The sequence below is a fragment of the Camelus dromedarius genome, chromosome 22 (assembly GCF_036321535.1).
Source record: "Camelus dromedarius isolate mCamDro1 chromosome 22, mCamDro1.pat, whole genome shotgun sequence".
In the NCBI taxonomy this organism is placed as follows: Eukaryota; Metazoa; Chordata; class Mammalia; order Artiodactyla; family Camelidae; genus Camelus; species Camelus dromedarius.
Genome location: NC_087457.1, coordinates 12151524 through 12174829, shown reverse-complemented (window position 1 = coordinate 12174829; position 23306 = coordinate 12151524). Strand labels below are relative to the sequence as shown.

General features: G+C 38.4%; 1 protein-coding gene and 1 long non-coding RNA gene across 2 annotated transcripts in view; both read left to right on the top strand.

Moving 5' to 3' along the window:
* Positions 1 to 6423, top strand: part of ADAM32 (ADAM metallopeptidase domain 32) — a 79763-nt gene extending 73340 nt beyond the window's left edge. The window contains exons 20-21 of the mRNA XM_064477358.1: positions 2818 to 2859; positions 5784 to 6423. Coding sequence (XP_064333428.1) covers positions 2818 to 2859; positions 5784 to 5790 — 49 coding nt within the window. The 3' untranslated portion in view covers positions 5791 to 6423. The remainder of the gene's footprint in view (positions 1 to 2817; positions 2860 to 5783) is intronic.
* Positions 6424 to 14368: 7945 nt separating this feature from the next.
* Positions 14369 to 18750, top strand: LOC135318846 (uncharacterized). The gene is made up of 3 exons (XR_010377229.1): positions 14369 to 15063; positions 15965 to 16030; positions 18691 to 18750. It is a non-coding gene; the product is annotated as an uncharacterized LOC135318846 (long non-coding RNA).
* The last annotated feature ends 4556 nt before the right edge of the window (positions 18751 to 23306 follow it).

Below are 23306 nucleotides of genomic sequence, written 5' to 3'. Positions count from 1 at the left end.
TCTTACCCTTTCTCTCTCTTATTATTATGATCTTCTCCTCTTAGTGACACTTTGGAGTTATGTTACTCTAACCAGACTAAAAAAAACTGATTTTCAATATTATGTCCTCTCAGTGTCAGGGAGTTACTGTATGGTCCTCAAGCACAGTTTACCTTTTCCTCACCTTGGACATACATCTCATAATACTGTGTCACTGTAGAGGGTAAAGGCCATGTTTATCTTGCTCAGTGTTGTATAGCTAGCATGTAGCAGAGTTTGTGGTTAATGGCAGAACTCAATAAGTATTTGTTGAATGAATGAATGATTACTTTCAATCTTTTCCACACACACACAGAGGCAGCCAGACAAAAAACAAATCCCCCCACACAAAGATAACGTAGACAAACACACACACACATCTGTATATCTGTAATGTTATAACTGCCCCCATTTCTCCCTCTCATCTTATCTCTCATCCTGAAACCTTGTTGACATAATTCATCTCTCATAGGATATTACCCACCTACACTGAGTGAGGGCTGACAGCATCATCCATTGGTAAATGTACATTTCAACTGGAGCAGTATAATATGGAATATAAATCCACTGGTCTAACCTTCTGGCTTGGTGTACACCAGGGAAACATTTTTAGGATAATTTTATTCATTTAAATTTACAGAATGCCACTTGACGCTACTGCTGTGCTTTACTGACAGAGCATCCACTGCAGTGTTCAGGTCATTTATTTTTGGAATAATCTTTTTCTGGTGGAAAGTCAGTGGGAAAGACTGTTGAGGTCAAAGATTACAGGGAGGTGGGATGAATCCCGGTATGGGTTATACTCATACCATTTTAGTATAATTAATTTTTTAAATATCTAAATTCAATCAATATTTTCAGTCTTTTTCTAAACAACAGAAGGATGTTAGGTCATTTAGCAGCAAACCCCTATCAGTAAGCTCTCCCATAATGTCATTTGACTTTTAACTTCTTTCCTTTTTTACCTGCATGACTCCCCCTTCATTTGTCAGTTATTAGTGTTACCATTTTACATTAAACGAATACTTACTAGGACTTCACAACGTATTTACCCGTTGCTTTGCTCACTGTTCATTCTTGAGCCCATTTTTTTCATTTTGATTTCCATTTCCCTTTTCCTGAAGTATAGCCTTTTTAGTTACCAGTGTCTGTGGTTATAAGCATTTCGTGGCAAATGTCTGAACATGTCTTTTTTATGCTCGTTTTTGAAAGCTAGCTTGGATGGTTACAGACTTGTAGTTGAGAATCACTTTCCACAACTCTTTTATATTCTGTTGCTGTTAGTGTGTCATTTACTGTCAGTGATGAGCCCTCAGTTGTCAGTCTGATTAATTTATTCATTCCCTTCCAATCAATGTATTTACTCTAAATGACTTCTGAGATTTCCTCTTTGTCCTGAATGTTTTGTTATTTTATTATAACATGTTCTGATAGGATGTGTTTTTATTTGTGCTGCTCTGGATTCAATATAGTCTTTAGATATCAGCACTCAGGTCATTAGTTTTGGGAAAAAATCAGTCATTATCTCTTTAACCATTGACTCTGCTCCGTTCTTTTTCTTTCTGCATGTACAGTGACTGTGTTTGGGAGAGTCTTCTCGCTTTATCCTCCATTCTTAACCGGGCTGCTCATATGCGGTGCTTTTTCACGTCTCTATCTGGCGTTGGTTTCCCCATGTTAGTTTCCAAATCACCCCCCCCTCTCAACAGCTGTCCTTGTCTTGCCTCATTTCTGCCTTGATCTCTGTGGAGATCCAAAACATTTCTATTAGAGGTTTTTCTGTTCTCCATTGATCTTACCATGTGAATTTTTTGTTCTGCTGTGCTCTGGCTGTGGGCATGAACACACAGTCGTTTGTAATTTAGACTTGTAAACTGGTCCTCAGGGGCAATGATTGTTCTCATGGGATTTCTGCAGACCCAAGTTGAAGAGGCACACATTAGCAAGAGAGGAATGTTTCTGGTTTGCCTGTCTAAGGGCATGAATGTTCCAATATTTTCTATGCATGCTGGTTCAGACTTGTGGGTAGTGGAATTAAGGAACTGTGGTCCAGTCCCGATGCATGGTGCAGGCGAGGTGATCCTCTTCCACTGCTTGGCTGGGGCAGGTTGCCTGTTACACTCTCGGTGTCCATAGCTTTCATTATCTCCATTCTAGAGGTCCAAGCTTGGGCTTTATTCTCACTTTCTAACGTCTAAATATCGGTGCCTTATGCTTCTTCCAAGCTAGGATTATTAAAATCACATCCTTCGGGGTATAAGTAATTTGGGTTCCTTTGTAGTCATTCAGCTTTTGCTCTTGTTTGCCCTCTGAATTTCTAGATTCTTCATTTTTTACTGGCAGACAAAAAGCCTTTTCTGACTGTTAAGCTCAGTTGGGTATTAAATTTTTCTGTGGAATAGAAACTAAGCTTTTTATGTGGAATAGAAAAGGGAAGTTATTCCATCAATTAAGTCCTCTAGTTTGCTCAGAAGTAAATGTGAGTTTTAATTTGCAAAATGTAGCAATTTATGTATCAACCAATAATAAGCTAATCTGTAACCTGAAGGTGAAATTTAGGCATTCAGAGTCAAACTTATATACTGTGCTTTGAAATGATAAAGAAAAAAAATGCATCTCTGCTATCTTGATACATTTCCCCACTGGAGGATTTCAATTTTGCATTGTATGTTACACTTGGTGTTGCATACATGCCCCTGGTGTTAAAAGAGCTAGTTTTGGTATAAAATGGCTTGATTATCATTCTTAAAGTAGGCAGTTTCTTAGTATTAACTTTCACACATTTTTATTTTTATTTAGATCCAAGTCAGAAAGCAGTGCCCAAACAAACACTACTAGCAGGTAAGCCACTTAGGAAGTGTTTCTTATAAGTAGGTATATGTTGAAAATGAGAATGAAAAAATAATTGCTTAATATTTTTTGAGCAGCCAGTTAATAAAATACTGCACCAAAACTACTTATTAATATTTTTCATTCTATTGATTAATCTTTTCTTCAGTTACTTAAATTTTTATTGATTGCCCACTGTCTTAATACATAGGAAAAAACTAGTTAAGTCTAATGAGAGACAAGATATTTACAATTGTTTTGTGAAACTAACTCATAAGTACAACATTTTTTGCATGCTTTATGATGAAATACACAAAGGGAGATTTTACTTTTTTGTTCAGATTCCGTTTATACCTACAAACTCATTATGAGCAACTGAGTGAATTATTATCCCAATTAGGAGGAGTTTATCTAAGAGACAGTTATCATAAACACACTAAAATTCTACATTTTCCATGTCCCCAACCCCAGCCCAATAGCTTACAGTTGTGTTGATAAGGGTCCTCTGAACTGTTTTTGAGTTTTCAGTTTTCCCATGTGGCCTTGTGATTCTTCTAAAGTCATCAGATATTTACTGATCTCATCTTCTTTTCTCCCTTGTAGAGTTTTAGGTTTCTTGTACTGCCTTGCATTTTTCCTTAAGGTTTCTTCTTTTAGTTACATTCTGTCCGTTGATTTTCCAGAATATCCTTTATATCCACAGATTAAGTTTCCAGGCTACACCACAGCATTAAGGAGTATCTGTCCTCCCTTATGAAGCCACTCCCTCCAGAAGGGAAGCGCCTGACATTTCTATATCCTTTATTCTGTCTTTGAATGTCTCCTAACATAATTACCCTTTTATAGACATTACTTTCTCCAACTAAGTATGAAGAAAAAAGCTGATTTTCTTTATTGCCTCCACTCTGTGACCATTACCAAGGGGTTTGTGATTTGTGGTACAGTGCTCAGACCCTATAATCCTTTCAGACTTCTGCCTACCTGTGAGCATTCCTTTCCTGATAAACTCTGAAATTCCTTGAGTGTAATGGGCGTATGTATTTTGCTAATCAGTTTATAGTTAGCACCTAGCAGAGTAAATGCTTAATAAGTATTTGTTTAATGAAGGAGTGATTACTCTTCTTTTTTTTTTTTTTTTTAAGGAGTGATTACTCTTAAACTTCACATGCACACGTGACTAATGTTATCACTGCTCCAGCTGTCCCTCCCATTACCTCCCATTATAGAATACGTCATTCACACAGTCATCCTCTTCTGGAAGTGGTGCTCAAGCCTGAGGGACAGTCAGCATCCACAGGACAATGTATATTGCACTGGAAGAGTATAATCTGGAATATCAACCCTAGTCTAGCTTGTATTTAGCATGCCAGAAAAGCATTCTTGGATTACTCTCTGTTTTAAAGTTAATAAGGTTAGGCAGACATAGTTGCTGCGTTTTACTGTTAGAGTGCCCATTATATATTTTTCCCCTGTTTTAAGAATTTTTTTTTTTTCAGTATTTGTTTTCATTTGAAAACCAGTAGGAGACGTTGGTAGAACCAACTCCTTGGGTAAACACTACCACAGCAAAACTCTTTTTTAAAACTGGAAATCTGATGGGTTATATATGCTAGTAGACTCACAAATCTACATATACAATCCCTTTGTCAGTTTTGGGGAAAACTAACTACATTAAATACAGGGGTTTCATGGTCAAAGTAGTAGCAGAAATCTACCGTAAGTTTTGAAAACAGAAAATAGCAGAGGTAGGGAAAGGATGGGAAGGGTAAAACTGTATCACTCTTATCACTGAATTCTCTCCCTAGTCTTACTCTCTATGTTATCATCTTTGTCAGTTAACCTCAATTAATTTGTCTTCAGTGTATTCATTTTCTCTGTCATTCTTTTAGCTGGGGGGTCAGAAACAAGAAATCTGTGGATATAAAAATGGAAAAGAGGCCCAAGAATTTGATTTTTGACTTTTGGTAATAATTAGTATAAAACCAGAAATGTGGCAAATACTTCTTTTTCACCACAATTTTGAAGGAGAAGAAGAAACTGCTATAAAAATATGACTTTGTCAGACTGTATTATATGAAGCTAAAAGCATTATTTCCTTATTTATTTAGATCAAATCACAGAAAAGCATCAAAACACATAGTGATAAGCAAGTGCATTAGGAAGTATCTCTTAAAATAAATATGCTTTAAATTAAAATGAAATTTATGATCTACAGTTGATTCCTAAATATTTTTTGGGTAGATGAATTGGTAAAGTACTGCACCAAAAATAATGTATTAATCTCTACTAGTCTTTATTTTTAATGAGTAATTAAATCACTTTTAAAAGACTTTAGTCTTTTTTCTTCAGTTTAGTAAAGTTCTCTTAAGTTTGTTGGGAATTTGCTCTTGTGGATAGAATGGAATTAAAGAGTTGAATCTAATAAGATATAAGGTACATAAATTAGTCTATAAAATGAATTCATAATCATACCACTTTATCCATTAGGCATTGTAGGCAAAATGCTTAAGGTCTATGAGTTTCTATGTGGCAAAAACAAAACACTGTTTACAACATGAAAAAAGTAAAAGTGATTGGCTCCAAGATTTGGAAGAAGTAAAATTAATATGTATTTAAATCTCTCTAAAATGCAAAGATTTAACTTGGTTGTTGTATTCATGAACATTTCATTGCATGTGGGAAAAATGTTAGACTTTCTCATTCGCAAGTACTTCAGATTAAATATGATGATTCCTCAGAAATCACAGAAAATTGTAAGTAAGTTACTCATAGCCAAATAATTTCACAAGCAAAACTAAAAATTCTTTCTAGAGTTCTTTTTTTGCTGTATGAATTTTTCACTTGGCAGTATGTCAACTGTCTGTACGTTTTGCACTGGAAGTTACTTTATTTGCTACCAGTACCTTCAGCACATGTGTCTTTGTTATCTTCCACAGTAACTAATACTTCCTTCAGAAGGCAACAGACGTTACCAACGGTCTCAGTGAGAAACGAAAATTCTGCCTTTCCTCCCCTGGGCACAGCCAAAGGAGACAATAAACCGAGTGTGGACCCATTTGCAGGAGTGTCTGTTTCTCTTTCGGCCTGTAGGCACCAGTGCTGGGACCCCTCAAGCCACGCAACTAACTGGGGTAGGGCGAACACAGCCTTAAGACCTCTCTGGCCCACAGCTGCCCCTGGATGTGACCCTTCCCACCAGAGAGCCCAGGACCCAGCCCCACTCACAAGCATGGAGGAATCAGCCACAGAAATCCCTGGGCCCTGGCCTGCAGGGAGCCTGTTCTAGCCTCTGCACCAGTCTTAACCACCAGCAGGGAGTAACCAAATGCATGAAAAACCACAATCCCAAAATCTGGGGACCCAGCCTGACCATAGTAGGATAGGTCTTGCCCTGGGACAACCTGGGCCCCAACCCTGCCCACCAGCAGGCCAACACAAGCTTCAGGACACCCCAGACCCTATACCAAACTGTGTCAGGAATTACAGCCCCTTCCCCCAAACCCAGCAATCCGATTCCAGCTCTGGGATCCCTGGGCCCTGCAATCGGACCCTAGGACCCGGCTTGCTCGCCAGTAGTCTAGCACTAACCCCAGTGGGTGGGCAACAGCTCTGGAGTTTTTGCGACCTTGACTCTGCCCACCAGTGAGGCAGCCCTAGCCCCGGGGCCCCCTGCGGTTCTTCAGTCAGCCACCTGGTGACCTGGTCCCACCAACCAGCAGCTGACAGCCTCTGCTCAAGACAGGGCCTGGCAACCAACCAGATCACCCGACAGCCTACCAGCAGCTTTCGCAAACATCTGCATTTTGCCTGTTTGGATGGTATGTAACCAACCAGGAGGGAGCTTGCTTGCTGTCAGTAACTTGAGCATTTTTTATCTTTGTTCCTTCTCCTCACTGCAAGTAGAAAGCACTTCAAAAATCGCCGGCCTAAGTAAAAGATACAAACAAAGCCGTCGCCAGGCACCGTCGCCAGGCACCGTCGCCAGGCACCGCCTAATCCGAGAATTCAGAACCGCAAACAGCGCAGCCTCTCCTCCGTTAACGAGAAACCGAATGTGTGTGTCGCTGCTGTCTTCCCTGGAGCCCCATCCGCCCGCCCGCCGGGATGCCCACTCACCTCCAGAGGCAGCAGAGAGCCGTGGTGCTGCTGCTTCCTTCCAGCGCTTTCTCGCTCCGCAGCCCGCCCCTTCTCCTCCGGCGCGCGGCGCCTCCACGCGCCCCAACGCCCCAACCGCCGCCTGGTACTGGGCAACGGGGCTCCAAGTCAGCGGAGCCATGTTCCTTCTTCTGGTCCTTCTCGCCGGCCTTGGGGGGCTACACGCAGGCCCCAGTAAGTCCAGAGCCTTCCTGCCCTCCCAGCCCAGGCCTCGGAGGAGACTGTGTTGGGTTCGGGGGCTGTCCGTGTTGGTCCTGGATCCAGGCCGGCCCGACCTTACCCCTGCCCCCCCGCTCTCCCCACCTTGCGCTGTCTCCTTACCTTTGGCTTCCAGGTCCGTAGCCAAGAAGGCAGAGAGGAGCCTCCGGGCAGAAACTCTTTTCACTTCACAGCGGTGGGTTCCTTGTCTGTAAAATGGGCAGAAATGGAAGATGTGGTCTTTTCCACAGACGGAATTTTGCTGTTCTAGAAATAACTGCAGCGCCGTGGAGAAGCTACTTAGCAATGATTTCCTGGTTGAGGGACGGCTGTCTTCCACCTTCTCCGTTGAAAACTGCAGATCACCCTTGTATGCCGTGTTCTACCTCTTTTCCCTGCAAATGATTCTCTTTCTTGATGCACCTGTGTTTTATTTCCACACCTCTTTTACACACCGTAGTATGTTACTCGGTGTAGTCAAAGTGCCTAACTGCCTAGTATGCCTATGGGTGTGTGTAGGGATAGAATAAAAACTTGAGATCTCACAAGCGTTAAGAAATTGGTTGGTAAGAATGACCCAAAGACACTGAAAAGGAAAAGTAGCTGCATAGATTATACCAAAAAGTTGGTAATGTAGAGAAAGAAATAATTGGATTAAGAAATGAGTAATATAAGATATCAAATATCGGAGTAACTTGGCTTATTTTTATTTTAGATCCTCATAAAACATTTCTGCAGACCACAGTTCCTGAGAAGATTTCATCACCTGAGGCAATAAAAGATCCAGAAAATAATGTAATTGGGAAATTATACTTTTATATCAAATAGTGTTAAGTTGCTTTTAGTATCAAGACTACAGGTGCTGAACGTGGGCAGGTGTTCCGTTGTTGGGGGCAGAGCTCACTGCTCTGACCAGGCTCACAACAAGGTCATTTTGGTGTGTGTTAGTTAATGTGTGTGATTCTGTATGTTTCTGTTGAGGATGAAGGAGTCTTAAGGATAGGGTTTGCCGGGGCAAGGGCTTGAGAGAGGCAGGCTCTTAAGTTCAAACACATTTTAACAACCCTGCATTTTTACATCCCACCCCTAGTGAGTACTGTTATTGACATCATGTTTTACATCTTTTTGTTTTGTGTATACCTTAACTAATTGTGGATACAGATAATTTTATTTAGCTGCTAGCTTTACAAGTGGTTGATCCACTACCTTTACTGTATATTTGTCTTTACCAGTGAGGTGTTTTCCTTCCATAATTTTTGTATGTTCAGTTGTGGTCTTGGCTTTTACGCTTAGAGAAGTCCATTCACCATTTCTTGTAAAGCTGGTTTAGAGGTGCTGCACTCTCTTAGCTTTGGCTTTTCTGTAGAGCTGTTCGTCTCCTCTTGAGATCTGAATGAGAGCCTTGCTGGATGGAGTATCTTGGTTGTAGGTCCTCTCCCTTCATCACTGTGCATATAGGGCGCCGCTCCCTTCTGGTCTTCCAAGTTTCTCCTGAAAAGCCAGCTGAAAGCCTTATGGGAGTTCTGTTGCATCTAACTAGTTGCTTTTCTTTTGCTGCTTTACGAGTCTTTATTTTTAATTTTTGACATCTGAATTTTGGAGTGGACCTCTTTGGGTTCATTTTGCGGCTTAGCAGGCTGTGATTCCTGGACCTGTATGTCTGTCTCCTTTCCATTCCTACGGATGTTTTCAACTATTATTTCTTCAAATAAGTTGTCTCTCCCTTTCTCTCTCTCTCTCTGCTTCTTGTAATGTGAGTGTTAGTAGGCTTGATGTTGTCTCAGAGTTCTCTTAAAAATTTTTTTTTCTTTTTCTGTTCACCTTGAGTGATGTCTATTCTTTCTTCCTTTTCACTAATCTGTTCTTTGGCACTGTCTCATCTACTGTTGGTTCCTTCAAGTGTATTTTTTTATTTCAGGTGTTGTATTCTTCAGCTCTGTTTGGTTCTTCTTCATATTTTCTGACTCTTGGTAAACGTCTCACTGTGTTCGTCTGTTGTTCTGAGCTCAGTGAGCATCTTTATGATCATTACCTTGGGCTCTTTATTGGGTAGATTGCTTATCTCTGCTTTGCTGAGTTCCTTTTCTGGAGTTTTATTCCTTTGTTTGGAATATATTCTGTCACCTCATTTTGTCTAATTCCCCTTTTTCATTTATATGTCTTAGGTAGGTCAGTTACATTTCCTGATCTTGGAGAAGTGGCCTTGTATAGGAGATGTCCTACAGGGCCTTGAACACACTCCCCTTTGGTCATCAGAGCTGTGTGCTCTAGGGCTGCCCCCACAGGGCTGCATGAGCCCTTCTGTTGTGGTGGGTCCACTGCTGTGGACAGACAGGTAGACAGGGCTGTCCCCCTTCCCAGCTGGCTGCCAAACTCTGCTTTGTAGGAGGGCTGCCAGCCCACGTGGGGCTGGGTCCAGGGCTTACTGGTCGGGGGCCAGGTCCTAGCATGGCTGGCTGTGGGGCTGGTGGTGGAGGACTTGGGCTTGGTGCCAGCCTACTGGTGAGCAGGGCTGTGTCCCCCTGTAGCTGGTTGCTTGGCCTGGGGTTCCCAGGACGGTTGGGGGCCAGAATATGGGAAGGTAAACCCCTGGTGCTAGTGGGAGGCTGGTAAGAAGATTCCAAAATGGTGCTTGCCAGCACCAATGTCCTGCTGGGACTGTGTCCCCAAGGGGAGTTCCAGTCACTTCCTGCCCCTCTGGGATTTTCTCCAAGATCAGTTCAGGACCCTTTTAAATTACTGCTTCTGTGCTGAGTTTCAGAGTGTGTGAGATTTGATGTGTGCTCTTTGAAAACAGTCTCTGTTTCTTGCAACCCTCTGGCCCTCCTGTGCGCCAGCCTTACTGGTTTTTAAAGCAGACGTTCTGTGAGCTGGTCTTACCTGCACAGGACCTCCCGCTGGGGAGCTCCACAGGAGCTCAGAGCCCCCACTCCTTGGGAGAACCTCTGCAGCTGTGGCTGCCCTCCTGCCTGTGTTCACCTCCCCAGGGGAGTGGGTCTTGACTGTACCGCATCACCATGCTCCTACCCATCCACTGTGGCTGCTGCTTCATATCTTTATTCGTGGAAAATCTTTTCTGCTGCTCTTTATACCAGCCATGGTTGCTCCTGACACTGTCCTCTGGGTTTTTAGAGTTTCGCTGCAGGGTGCCCACGTTGTCTTGCTCTGAGGCTAACGTCCAAAAATAGATGTAACTGGCTTAATGTCATTCTCTTTTTTCAAGTGTTGGCTCATTTCTAGAACGTGTCTGCTTTTGTTCACTTTCCAATGCCGTAAGGTCATTTTTATGTGTGTTTTAACCAGAATGTATATTTGTTATCTGTAGTAAGGCTAGTTCTGGTAGCAGCTACTTGACCACAACAGAATGGGAGACACTTTTCCTTGACTTAAGAGAAACTTATTGTTTTCTTTGAAAATGAGTCATTTGTCTCTGGTTTGAGCTGCAAATATTTTCTTCCAGTTTGTTATTTGTGTTATATTTTTATATTTCTTCACATTTTTGTTTGAACTTTTTATTGGGCTATACATTTCAGTAAAATACACAATCTTAATTGATGAAATTTCATGCATTGTAAACATCTGCTTACCCATCACACAGTTCCAGATATAGAATTCTTAGCATCGTAGCAGCATTCCTAGCTTTGTACCCTCCTATAACCTCCCAGTCAGGACCCATAAATGTTACCACTATTCTTATTTCTTTCAGCATAGGTTAATTATGACTGTAGTTTATATACATAAATCCATATCCATATATATATACATATACACATGTTAAATAAATATATCTGTGTATACATGTATATTTGTGTTTATATGGAATCATACAGTAGGTGATCTTTTTGTGTAGCTTCTGTCATTTAACATTTTATCTCTTTGATTCAAATTGACTGACATACTTTTTTTTCTTATGTTCTTCATTCTTTTTTATATTTTCAAGATTTTTTTCTTAGAACTATTTTCTTTCATTAAAAAAACTATTGTTAGTGTTTCTCTTAGTGCAGGTTTGCTGGCAATGAATTCTCTCATCTCCTCTTGTTAGGAAATGTGTTTATTTTGCTTGCGTATTTGCTGGGTATTTTTGCTGGGTATAAAACTCTTGGTTGTATATCATTTTCTTTCAACACTTTAAAGATGTCATTCCATTCCCTTCTGGTGTCCATTGTTCCTGTGGGAGAGTTACACATACTTTATTAAAAATTATTTTGAAGGTGGGCATCTTGGTATTTGGGCTTGGTGAATTGGTGGTGTGTGTCCAAACCAAAAGATAATTACCAGCAAGCTTCTCCCTCAGATATGTGAGCAGTGGTGATTAGTGGGCACGGGGGGACTCTACCACCTAGTTCTCAGTTCCGAATCCTGCCACTGCACATATCCACATGGGAAGGGAAGCATATATAACGGTTATATATTATTATTATTATTATTAATTTTGTCAATTTAAAAGCATAACTTAGAGAAAACACTATTTAGCATATATTATTTCCAAATGTTGTTATTGAAATTTTTTTGTGTGCTCGTGTTACAGGTTGCTTATATCATTACAGTAGAAGGAAAACCATATTTTGTCCATCTCAAAAAGCAGTAAGTAATTATTTTATCTTTTCAAATTTTATGAATATTCTTTGGTTTCTTGATTTTTAAAAATAATTATGAATAGAATCATTTCAAATCAAATGTATATTTGATACCTATGTACATTTGTTACCTCTTGTCTATTGGTTATTGGATAAAGTCCTAAGCATGCAAAAGACAATAAAACATGGTGCACAGTTAAAGAATTTATAGTTCAGAAAGATATATTCAGACATATCAATAGAGAAATGGAGAATTTTATTATGATGTGGTATTATGATAAATGTGTAGATAGTATTTGCTAAAAATCAGGGAAGGCTTTTTGGAAAGAGTTAAGAGATGACTTGAGAAGGGAAGATACTTAGCTTTGTAAAGAAGTAGGTAGTCATCTACATAACAGGAGAAATTGTATGTAGACAACTCTTTTGATAAAATCAGTTGAGAATTGATAATACATAGGGAATAGCTCGAGGAGGACACAGGGTCATGGGAGAGTTACTTAGGATGATAATGACTTGATAATAAACTTTTTAATAGTATTAAGATTAAAAAAAACCAATAGAGAGGAAGAGTTAGAAGTTACTGTACCAAAAAGTATGTATCTTCAATACGTGGCCCAGAATAGGATGCTTAATGCGAGTTTAAGGGTTTGTTTTGAACAAAGAAGGTCATCCTCCAGAAATAAAGATACGGTGTGAGGATGGTACAGGTGATCTGAAAGTCAGGTGACATGGAGATTATTGAGATGACTGACAGGAGTGGTGTCTGGATTTTGAATTATGATGTGAGGAGGATAAAAGAAAATTATGACTAAGGTTATTGAGAAGAACTTGGTGCTTCGCTAAGCTTAGTGAATATGAATTTGTAGTGATACCAAGAAGACCTTTTAAAATTCTGTCCTAACTCTGCATTTTAATTTTGAGATTCAGGTTTAAAATCTAGAATTAATGAACAATCAAGACAAAGATTTCAAAGTTCCTTGCTGGAAGTTGAGACCTATTTGGTATTTCTAGCAACTTGGGTTGTTCATTGTGATGCATTTTAGTATTATATGTTACTGTGTGAAAATGCCTCCCTCCGCCCCTAATTTATTGTAAATGACAAGCATTTGGTCAATAGGCTATGCCAAGATAATTGGCACCACTTTAAATTCCTCCGTAAAAGGAAAATAATTGTATTATGAAGAATAATTTCTTCTGTGTTTTCTGATCATAATTCGAGCGTGTTTTTGTGATTTCTGCCTAGATCATTTTTATCTTCAGCTTTTGTTGTTTATTATGACAAAGATGACCACCAACATTCTCAACCTTTGTTAGATCAGGTAAGACTTCAGGTTTTTTTCTTAGAGGTTTCTTATTCTGGATTAAAAAATATATGAATATTATGAAATTACTAGAATATTATTTTACACATTCACTGAAACTGAAGAACCTGGACTAGTTATTTCCACATGGTACCACTTCATTGGGTAATGGCCATTCTTATTACAGTACTAAGGTAGTTAAAGTGGTAAATATAAATGAGATCGCTGGGATGTCCATTTGAAAAATAAGGTATCCATTTGTTTTTCTCTGTGTATTTTTTTTTCAGATGGATTGCAGTTATCATGGATATGTTGCAGGTTTTCCAAATTCTCTTGTGTCACTCAACACTTGTTCAGGACTCAGGTTGTAGCCTATTTAAAGCTAATTCCACTAGCCAGTATTCGGTCTTGTTAGTCTATAAGTTGATCCTCCATGTGTCTTTTCTGTCACCTCTGTTATTTCAGTTTTCTAAGGAGTGAAGTAGAATTGCTGATTAAATTGGTCCAGAATGCGTTCCAGATGGGAGGCTGCTTGTTGATTCTAACAAGAGGCTTTGAACAATCTTGAGTGTAGGGGGTATTGATTGGATGTCTCCATACTTGTTTAGTCTTTCCAAATTCTTTGTTTTTATTACTGGGAAAAGGGGAATAAGAGTTACCTCGGTTCTTAGTCACCCCCCAAAAAAGAATTTTTAACGAGAGATAGAAAGCATGATATAAACAAGATTTTATTAGTAAAGAAAAAAGTTAGTAAAATATAGTACACTCCTGAGAACGGGGAGTGGGCCAATCCAAAAGAGAAAAAAATGGCGCTGCTCCTTTGTTTTTCCTGTTTTTATTTCCTGGCTTGGGGGCTGTTTTTGTGATTGATTGATTGATTCATGGCTCAGGTTCTTTGAGTGTTCAGGCTGACTGACAGCTGTTTCCCTATGCTCAGGCTGACTGACAGCTCAGGTTCCCTGTGCTCAGGCACTCCCATCTGTTTTATGCATGCTTTTACTCATGATGCACACAGAGAAACCTATGGGAGGGGGTCTCAAACTGTAATGTTAATTACATTATAATGAGCATTGGGTCAAGTTAAGCTGGGTCCTTCTCTCCAGTGTGCAGCCATAGCGCTTGATTTTAGCCAGCTTCTTTGCTGGCCTTCATTTAGAGAAAGTAAGTTTTTTGGAGCCCCTTATCCTGAGCGCAGGCTTATGGTTATTTTCTGGGTTGCTCCCTCCCCCTTCTCCCCTTGCCTGGTGCTCATTTCTGTCTGCCTAACATTTTTTACTGGTTTCTTAATTTCCTAGGATGGTTGACAATTGTAGAATACCTGAGTCTGATAGGTACTTTGGCTTGCCTCACAGTCATTTTTAGGCAGGTGGTACCTTTAATTCAGGCCACACAAACAAATGATTTGGGACATTGAACATCAAGGGAGAGTTAGGTTTTTTAAAAAGAGGAAAGGGAGCTAAGAGTAAGGAGGAGAGTGCCTGTAGATCCCAAAGGCTGGCTTAGAAAAATCGACACCATAAGTAGAGATCTTATCCTTTTTAAGCACATGGATGCATGCCACTAGCATGCTTTCTTTAAGATAATCAAAATGTTTCTGTTAGAATGTTTGTAATAAAAAGCCATATGTATCCTGTGTTATTGCTGGTCCAGTTCTGGGGTAACACCTCAAAGAATAAAGAGAGAAAGTACAAAAACTGAAGTGACTTTACATGTAGGAAAACTTTTTTTGGCCAACATTTCTCTTTAGAATATTAGATTATGGTTCTGGTAGAATCATCTCAGACTTGTTTTGATTATTTTATTTCAGGGGAATATTGCAGTTTAAAAACGTCTCATATGGAATTGAACCAATGGAGGCTGTATCAGGATTCATGCACATGATTTATGAAGAAAAAAATGATGACAGTAATATTCCTCTGTTGTGGGAAAATGACACTTACAGCTATAGGAGGAACTCAGAGTATCCTGTCAGAAAAGGTTCAGAAGTAAGTGTTGACATTTATTTTAGCTTTTTAGTATAATTTTATGAAATGAAAAATACTTTCAGAGCAAAATTTGGTGACTTGCAAATTTTAAGTTGATTTTACTTTTTCCTGACGGCCCTGCGTGACTTTTAAAATGGATAGAGAATGAATTAAGTTCTTTGTAATGCCTGTAATTAGATGAAAGTTTAGCAAAAACTTAGGTAATTAATCTGGGAAATAGATATGTGAATATAGGATTAAATAAACCAAAAAACTAATTTTCATAGGTGGGCATTTGGATAATTAATGTAAATTATTCCCTTTCCTCAATTATTCTGATAATTCAGTGCAACTAATATGTGATTTAGATTTCTAAAGAAGTCTTTGTTACACGAGAATTCAGAAATGAATACTATCAGTGGCTTACATAAGGTTCATGTAAGGCAAGCTGATAAATTCTTCCTCCACAAAGACCTGTAAGCTGCCATACGTAACATTCCCGGCTCTAGTAAACTGCCATTGATTGTCAACTTTAGTAACATTTTTCTAAACTGCATTGTTTGTCAAAACTAGTTTCTAATAATTGGTAGCAGAAAACTGCCCAAGTGGAAGATGACTATGAGAAATTATCATAAGACTAAGGAAAGTTTTGTGTTATAAACTTAATATTTCCAATTTCAGCTATTGCTAAAATCAAAATATATCTGGGTTTTTGTATAGCTTGGAATCTCATTGAAAATTCTTTAACCACAGGCACGTTTTGGAGTGGAATTTTCTGCACGGTACCCACATTTTGTATTTTGCAAATCACTTTAATATGTAATCAGTAGCAGTAATGTCTCTCAGTTTTATCTCTGAACATAATTTCAATAGGAGGTAAATTTGTGGAAATTTCTCAGGACTCATGTTATGTGTTTTTCAGAGACCTCAGTATTTCAAGTTATTCCCCCAGTATCTTGAGATGTATATTGTTGTGGATAAAAATATGGTAGGTCTTTTTTTACGCATTGTTATTTATAAACTATTGAACATTTGTCTTTAACTTGATTTCAGTGGTGTACTTGAGCAGGCAGCCCAGTCAGGGGCTCTGAATCTGCAGAGCAGAGACAGTGGCCCTGACTGGCCAGGGAGTTGAGTACAGTTCTTTCTGATTTAATACACAAATACCATTTCCATTCCGGGGACTGTTTTGCAGCCCCAGTTGGGCAAGAAACTTATTTAATTACATAACTGGAGCCTTGGGACTCTGTGAAGCCGCTCCTGCAGCTCCAATTGATGCAGGAAAACAGATGTGGGGCATGAGAAGGGCTGTGTCCCAGGCTTTGGTTGAGCCCCTGGAATGTCCTCGCCAAGTGTGGGTCCTTAGCTTTGCGCAGGAAAGAATTCAAGAGCGAGCCACAGTTGAGTAAAAGTAGATTTATTCAGAGAGATACATTGAAAGGCAAGAGAAAGACCATGAAGTGTGAGGGTTGGGTACACATTCCATAGACAGAATGTGGGAATGTGGGCCACCTCTGAAGAGGGAGAGAGAGGGGTCGCAGTGAAGTGCTGTGTTGCGTTTTTATGGGCTTGATGGCTTCATATGCTAATAAGTGGAAGGACCAGTCTAAGTAGCCTGGGGAAGCGGCTGGGATTCCCAGGAAGTTGGCCATTTCCCACTCTTTGACCTTTTGTGGCTAGCCTTGGCACTGCCATGGCGCCTGTGGGCATGTTATCTATCATGTTAGTATATTACAGTGGGCGTATAATGAAGCTCAAGACCTACTAGGAGTTAAATCTCCCATCATCTTGAGCCTCAAGGCCTACTGGGGGTGGAATCTTTCACCATTTTGATGTTAATTGCTGTAGCATTCCTTGAATGGCTGTGCCCTGCCCCTTTCCTGTCTCACAGAGCAGCACTTGAGCAGAGAGCCCATCAAGCAGTCCTGCCTATTTGCAGGGCCTCAGGCCAGTGAGCTTTGTGTATGCATCTGCTTACTTTGATCCCCCGCAAAAAGGCTGGCTGGAACTGGTGCCTATGTGGAGGCTTCACCTGGGCGGAGAAACTGCTTCTTAGCCCAGCCCACTGCTGATTACAGCTTTCAGCCCACATGACCAGGGACCCTACCGAACACAGAGGATGCTGTGTAGCCCATAATATAACTCTGCTCACAGGCGCATTGAACAGAGAACACAGCCCATGGCTTTCTGAGTCTGCAGAGCAAATCTGGTAGCCCCACCCGGCCAGGGAATTCAGTGCACAGTGCTGTCTGATTCAGGTCCTCAGACGTGAGCCACAGACGCCATGGGTTCATTCTGCTGCCACACCAGGGCAGGGAAGCTAACCATTCACTTAAGCCAAAAGGAAGAAAACATGTTATGGTGTTAAAAAGGGTTAAGATGATACAACTGTGGCCTTGGGGAAGGTTAAAACAGGCAAACAAGCGCAAATTTCACAAATTCTTCAGTGGAGGTAAGAATTTAAATCAAAACATCACATTCTACACCTCAAAGTTACATAATCTTATATGTCAATTATATTTCAAAAAGCTGGAAATAAAAAGAATTTGAATGTTTTCAAGTGTTATATATTAATAGTTTTATAGGAGAGTTCTTTAAAATGTTTCAGGAAGACAATTCATATGCTAATATGATTCTAGGGTGTAGAAAAATATGCAACTGAATGTTAGGTAGTGTTTTAATATTTACTAAGCTGCGTTCATTTGCTCTTTTATGACAAAACACGCATGCACACACAGCCAAGAAGCTCATCTTTCTTAAAGCTACAAACTTCTAAACAAAATGTTAAAACCTCTGATAGTATTTTAGTAGAAGGTAATGTTTTGACAAAGGAATAGACGATAGTTTAATATTAAGTAATGTATTAATGAAATGTATTGCATCAATCGTTCAAAACACAAAAATCATTATCATTTTGGTATGCTTCAAAAAGGCTTTTGATAAAAATTCAACTTCATATTTTACAAAAGCTTTGGTAAATAGGAAGATTTATAAATAGGCGTTTCTCAACATGATCTAAAATACTCATCATAAACTGAACACCACTTAATGATGAAATATTTGAGGTTTTCCAGTGAAAAACCAGGAGCAAAGCTCACATTCCTGATATCACCACTGTTATTTAATATTGTCCTGGCATTTTAAAGCCGTTGGACATAGAAAGAGCTAGTTGGAATAAAGAAGTTAGAACAGGAGTTACATGGGGATGTCAAAAATGTATCGTAACAAACTATCCATGATCACTTTGTGAGCCTCTTGTTGAGGATTATTCCCTCTTTATGCATATTTTTTTGGTTTGTGATTATATGTGTTATTTTAGAAATGAGTATATTTTGAAATACCGCATTTAAAAAATTTAATTCAATTATCATAAACAATTAATAATGCCACAAGTGCATTAAGCATTATTTAAAATCATGTTATTAAATGTTTTTATTTATTTATTATATAGACTAAATTATTGATTTAATTAATTTAAATAAATGATTATTTACTCATTTACATATACAAACGTAAATACACATTGCCTGGATCTCAGTTGGAATGTAGCCCTATGGCTATTTTAGAATACAGCATATTGTATGTGTAAAGCGTGTGTGATATCTTAATGGTACCCACTATTTTTTAATAATAATTTATTTTTTTCAGTTTGATTTCATGGGCTCTGATATAAAAGCTGTAACACAGAAGGTTATTCAGATCATTGGCTTTGTTAACAGTGTAAGTTTTTAAAAACTATTTTGTTTCTTTATTTTGTAAAAGTACAGGTGATATGACTTGATGTATATGGTATTTTGCTGTGCTGTTGAAGAGTTTCCACAATCAAACTATTGAATTAAATGTCTTAAATATACATTTGTAAAAATGTAATATAATGTTCAAATTTATTTTTAAAATGTCATTTATTTTCTTCATTTAGATGCTTACCCAGTTAAAACTGACTGTTAGAATATCTGCCATAGAGATCTGGTCAAAAAAAAACAAAATTTCTACTATAGGAAATCCTAATTATATATTATATAAATTTTTAGAATGGAAATACAAATCTGTTACTCGGCCTCATCATACTGCATACTTATTTGCGTGAGTACAGTATTCCATATTTCTATAACATTAAAGAAATAACCCCAGATGATTTCATATGTTAATTATGAAAAATTAGCATTTACTTAATATATCCCGAGTTCTACAAATTTGGTAGGCACTATGGGATGGGGAAAAAAATGTAAGTTAAAGTCCTTGTCCTTAGGGAGCTAATATGAGGTAAGACTTAAAAACTTTTATAAACTGACATAAAATTACCTGATAAATTAAAAGTATGGAAATAACTAAACAAGATTAATTATGAGTGATACAGTGTTTTGACTTCCCTTGGCTTTTATCTTTTACTGTTATCTTATCTCTTCATTCTTGTCTCTCATCTGATTCATTTTTGTGTCTTTATTTTCTAATAATATGAATATGTGGAATGTTTGAAATATATGGAATGTAAAGTCTAATGCACAGAAAAACCTATTCATGTTTAGTGAATAAATGAATGAGGAGGTCACAGAAAATTGAATTTTCAGGGCTATCAATGTAGAGAGAACCAGAATAAAAATGACAACCATTAGGGCAATGATATTTTGCATGAACTATTAGGCCTCATACTTACTATAATTCTGGATGTTTTTCAAATGCAAAATTTATAAATATATATTGAAATGATCTTATCATTGAAGGTTTGAAAAAATGTATTTAAATAGTTTAATTCAGAGTAGCATGGTGCATAGCATATAGTAATTGTTAAATAATGTTTACTGCTATGAAAATTATTGTCGTTAACAATATCACTCAAAATGCCATTAGGAGGAAAATTGTTATTTTTCAGCTTCAAGAAACATCCTACTTTTATAGGAGCCACATATCCTGGAAAAATATGTAATGAGAATTATGCTGGCGGAGTTGTTCTGGTGCGTAATCACTAACCAGTTTGCTCTCATTCTCGTGTTTCAAAATATCCTAAATATTTTAAAGCACAAATAAATATATTATTGGTTTACTCATGCTTTAATAGTTTTTTATATTACTAATTTGAAACGTGAAAGTTAAACTGTGTATAATTGCTTTAAAATACAGAATATTTATAAATTGAACTGATCTGAATATGAAATGATCATTTTGTTTTAAAAACATATCTGCCTTTTAAAGTCAGTTTAATTGTTTTGAACAGTGGTATGCTTGCATCAATATTTATTATATAATCAATGCAATTTTAATGTTAATTATTAAACATTATCAGTATTTCTCTCAAAACTAATAATTGGTATACACTCGTGCTTTTTTATTAAGAGACATTCATTATTTTTTCTGTTTCATGGTAATTTTTATTATTGCATTCAATTCTTTGTTATATGTTTGGGAGGTGCAGACTCTTGTAGGAAGAAACAACAATCAAATATTCATAATCTGTAGTTTTCTGGAAAATGGGAATAAGCTTTTACAATGAAGTTATATTCCTTTTACAACAAGCTATATAAAAAGTAACAAAGGGAACTAACTTAACAGTGCTTTAGAAAAAGAAGTCCACACTATGATTTTTATACTGACCCATTTGCATATTTTGTTGACGATTAGTAGCACGTGCAATGATTCAAATTGCCATTGACAGATTAGAATGATTTAAAACCTGTACTGGTGTTGGGCTGCACCCTGCTGGCCTGTGCATGCCGAGCTTCAAGACTGAAGAAAGAGCCAAGAGTCAGCAACAGAGACATCAGTGGTTTAATGGATGGGGCATCTTACATGTCGGAAGCAAGGTCCTGGAGGGACACCCCACCACGTGTGGCTGACAGTGGGCTCCTGGGGTGGGGTAGGGGAGGTCATCAGTTACAGGGGGAATTGACATCAGGTTAGCTCATCGGTTACCAGGGAAACCAGCAGAGGGGCACGCCCTCACCAACCCTTTGATAAGCAAAGGGGAGAGTTCTGATCTAAACCTAGAGCACTGGGGCCTGGGGCAAGTATGTAGGAAGGTCAGTCATGTGAGTAGGTGTAGGTGAAGCAGGCACGGGTCGAGCAGGGATGCACAGAGAGCAAGGAATGGCCACCTTGACTGGCCTGACCACCAGCTGATATGTACTTGTTACCATGACTACAAAAGATGTACTGATTGATTAGGTAGATCTAAAACCCGTTCTGCAGGTGATTTGTTACCATGGCTAAAGAACAGTCACATATTTCCTAGGGATTTGTTTTTATTCTCAGTCCCTGCTGTTGGTCTTCTTTCAGCCCAGACTTGAGGAAGGACCACCAGCAGCTGTCTGGGTCTTTGCCACTGTTGTTAATTCGCCTGAAAACAGTGTTTCTTTGCTGAGAACTAATTGCTAGGTCACGTGCGTGTGAAGCAAATAAAGCAGATGATAGGAGTTGCTGAGTATAAGTGGTTAGTATGTGTGTTTTCCTGGTGCCGTTCTTCAGACTTCAATTGTGATTGGAATTTTTGTAAAAAATTTTGTAAGGAAAAGAATTAATATATGAGTTAGGCAAGAATGCTTTAAAAGTGTCAGTATGAATTTAAAATATAAATATAAATTTTTTTGATTTATTCTAATAACAAAGTTTGAAGATAAATTTTAAAAAGACAGATATCAATCATAATATTCTAAAATATTTTTTAAAAGTTAAAAATCAGTCCTTGAGTGTGGTAACTTTGTTATATGTTTTGAAATCAGGTAGTTTAAGCCATCCAACTTAAAACTGCCATTGGAATTTTGGTAGGGATTGAATTGAATCTATAGATGGCTTTGTGTAAAATGGACATTTAAACAATATAAATTCTTCCAGTCCATGAGCATGGACTATCTTTCCATTTATTTGTGTCTTCTTCAGTTTTTCTTCAAAAAATTATAGTTTTCAGTGTACAACTCTTTCATAGCCTTGGTTAAATTTATTCCTAGGTATTTTGTTCTTTTTAATACAGCTGTAAGTGGGAGTGTTTACTTAATTTCTCTTTCTGGTAGTGCATTATTAGTGTATAGAAACACAACAGATTTTCTCGTATTGATTGTATGTCCAGAAACTACTGAATTCATATATTAGTTCTAATGGTTTTTGTGTTTGTGTGTGTGGAGTTTTAGGGTTTTCTATATATAATATCATGTTATCTGACAATAGTGTCAGTTTTATTTCTTTCTTTCCCAATTTGGATGCCTTTTATTTCTTTTTCTTGCCTAATTGCTCTGGCTAGGACTTCCAATAATACATTTTAAAAAAGTGATGATAGTGGGTATCCTTGTCTTGTTCCTGATCTTAGAGGAAAAGCTTTCAACTTTTCACCATTGAGTGTGATGTTAGCTGTGAGCTTGTTATGTATGGCCTTTATTATGTTGAGTTATGGTCCCTCTATACCCATTTCTGAGAGGTTTTTTTAAAATCATAAATGGATGGTGAATTTTGTCTATTTTCTATTCATTGTCCTTGTTCCTTGTTTCTTGTTTCTTTTAAAAATCTTCCTCTTTTTTTTTTTGCCTTGTGTGGTTTTAGTTGCACATTTTATATTATTCCATTTTCTCTCTTTTCTAGAATATCAATTATATTAAAAATATGTAAGCAGTTACCCTAGAGTTCACAATATACATTTACAACTAATTTAGTTGTAATATGGTTTGAATTAATTAGACTAAACTAACTTAACTGAAGCAGAACAAACTAATCTAGTCGGGAAGGTTGTTTGAGTTTACCTGGAATCTGTTTCCATTAGGTGTGGAAAGATATGCAGACATGGAAATGACTGTCATGCGGGAAGAAGTTTATCATACAGTTCCCTAGAAACAAAAGATCTGCTGCGCCACGCAGGGGCCACATGAGGAAGCACCATGTTTGGTCAGGAAGCATGGGGGGCGGGGAGGGGAAAATGTGGGCAAGAGCCTCTGTTGTGGTTTCTTTGGGAAGAAATGGTCAAGGCAGGGTAAGCAGGCCTAGGATTGGCTCGTTCAAGTAATTTCAGCAGGTTATGGTGCATAGAAGCTGTCTGTAGTAGTCTGGTCCCTAGCCCTGTGTTATTTTGGCAGGTGGACGGTGGCCTGGAGTATGTGAGTCTGATGAAGCAGGTGGTAGGGTGTGTGGGCTCTGGATGGATTGGTTCACATATGCTGTCTTTGTGCAGGATGCAGAGTCATCTCCAACAGGGAGGTCTTGGGCTGGAGTGATGTCGTTTGAGGTGCTAATATCTCTAGCAGTGAGACCTGGGGCCAGGGCAGTGTGGCTAGAGATGTGGAGCTAAC